The 2289-nt window shown below is 37.3% G+C and overlaps 1 protein-coding gene across 1 annotated transcript; it reads left to right on the plus strand.

Moving 5' to 3' along the window:
* Positions 1-350: 350 nt before the first annotated feature.
* On the plus strand, positions 351-2007 carry LOC113303045 (AP2/ERF and B3 domain-containing transcription factor RAV1-like). The gene has a single exon (XM_026552032.1). The coding sequence runs from the start codon at positions 668-670 to the stop codon at positions 1829-1831; it is 1164 nt and encodes a 387-aa protein (XP_026407817.1). The 5' UTR covers positions 351-667; the 3' UTR covers positions 1832-2007.
* The last annotated feature ends 282 nt before the right edge of the window (positions 2008-2289 follow it).

Below are 2289 nucleotides of genomic sequence, written 5' to 3' on the forward strand. Positions count from 1 at the left end.
TATATATATTGGATAAAAAAACATATTTACGTTTAGATTGGTACACCCCCGGGCAAAATGATACCCCATTAACAGCCCTGTAAAAACAGGATGGGAGGAGAGGACCATGCTGATGACGACGGTCAGACTCATCATTGCGGAAGCAGCAAAATTCATGGGGGATGAACTTAAAATCTCTCATAATAAAAAAGTCTACAATACTCATGTGAATCTTCATCAACTTGCTCTTTTGTGTGTGGGCCCAACAACACATAACATAACCCCCAGCATTTAATTTTTAAATTTTCTTATTACTAAAACTAAAACTATAATAGACCCAACCCCACATCTCCCATTCATTCAGCCATGAATCTTCCTCCCCACCATCCTCCCCTCCCTCTTCTCTTCTCCAGTTGACCCACACCTATACCAACACCAAACCCATATCTCATTTTATATTAGCTTAAAATAATCCTATTGCTGGTTGCTCACTTAGTTTAGTTTCCTCCCTATATATACAAATCTCAAACCTTCAGCCTCTTCAATTCATCTTAGCAGCCTCCTCCTCCTTTCTGTTCTCTATTTCAGACACAAATATATTTCTTTATTTTCCACATCTTTCGTTTAAAGTTCCTCATTCTGTCTCTTGAACACAAACTGTTTGATTTTTTTCCCCAACTAACAGAAGATGGAGAATAGTTGTTGCATAGATGAGGGAACAAGTACTACAGATTCAGTTTCCTTATCTCCGAATACGACAAAGCTCGATTCATCATCAGACAAGAATTCTTCTACGAAACTATGCCGAATGGGTAGTGGAACAAGTGTTGTTGTAGATTCCGAAAGCGGGGCTGAGGCAGAATCTCGTAAACTGCCTTCATCCCAATTCAAAGGAGTAGTTCCTCAGCCAAATGGTAGATGGGGTGCCCAGATATACGAAAAGCATCAGAGGGTGTGGTTAGGGACTTTTAATGAAGAACAGGAAGCTGCTAAAGCTTATGATATCGCTGTACAGAGGTTTCGCGGTCGAGATGCCGTCACAAATTTTAAAATGAATGTTTTGGAAGAAGATAACATCGAATACATTTTCTTGAATTCTCGCTCCAAAGCTGAGATCGTTGATATGTTGCGTAAACATACATATAGCGATGAACTAGAGCATAGTAAACGTAATTCCACTAGTACTGTTTCAGAAAATGCAAGCGGAAGATATTCGGGTTCCAACGGAACAGGATTAGGATTAGGATTAGACCCAGTTCTATTAATGAAAGCTCGTAGTCATTTATTCGAAAAGGCAGTAACACCAAGTGATGTTGGTAAGCTAAACCGTCTAGTTATACCTAAACAACATGCCGAGAAATATTTTCCTCTAGAAATCGGAACCATTTCCAAGGGTGTTTTACTGAATTTTGAGGATAATGAAGGGAAAGTTTGGAGGTTTAGGTATTCGTATTGGAACAGCAGCCAAAGTTACGTTCTTACAAAAGGTTGGAGTCGATTTGTGAAGGAGAAAGGTCTGAAAGCTGGGTACATCGTTAGTTTTCAAAGATCAACCGGGCAAGACAAACAGCTTTACATCGACTGGAAGCCAAGGATTAATAGCGTTAATCCTGTTCCCGCAGAAATCATGACGGGTTTAACTCAAGAAGTATTAAGTGTTAATAACCCAGTAGTACAAGGTGGGCAACAAGTGGTTAGGTTATTTGGGGTTAACATTTTTAAACTGCCTGTTGTTGTTATGGATAGCTGCAATAGTAGTAAAAGGATGAGAGAAAATGATCAAGTTGATAAGTCATTGTCATCTTCTGCAGAGTATCATTGTAAGAAACAGTGTGTTGTAGGAGCTTTATAGCATTTAGTTTTTTCTGTTTCTTAATGTGTATAGTATGTTATTGTTTGAAAAACTTGGTGGAATTAGATAGGAAATGTCCATGAAAGATGTCTTTATATGGCAACTTGCAGAGGTGCTGTTAATACTATAAGACAACAACCAAAAGAAATGAATATTTAATACCATTTTCTGATTCATTTATTTTTATTCTTATGTTCAGAATATTTCCACATGTACTTTATAATAATTTTAGATTCTTAAGAACTTGCTATATAATTTTTTTATATATATACGTACGCAACATCTTATTTATGCACGCAGAGATGCAAGTTGGTAGGGCGAAGGCCGACACAACAGACAGAAGATGACTAAGAGCTAAGTTTCTTTTTGATGGATGGCAAGTGGAGTCCAAATCCTCTTTACTTTTAAATCTACTTTTGATTGGGTTGAAAAATAAATGTTTGAATTTTGAATAACAT

This window comes from Papaver somniferum, chromosome 8, assembly GCF_003573695.1.
Source record: "Papaver somniferum cultivar HN1 chromosome 8, ASM357369v1, whole genome shotgun sequence".
Lineage (NCBI taxonomy): Eukaryota > Viridiplantae > Streptophyta > Magnoliopsida > Ranunculales > Papaveraceae > Papaver > Papaver somniferum.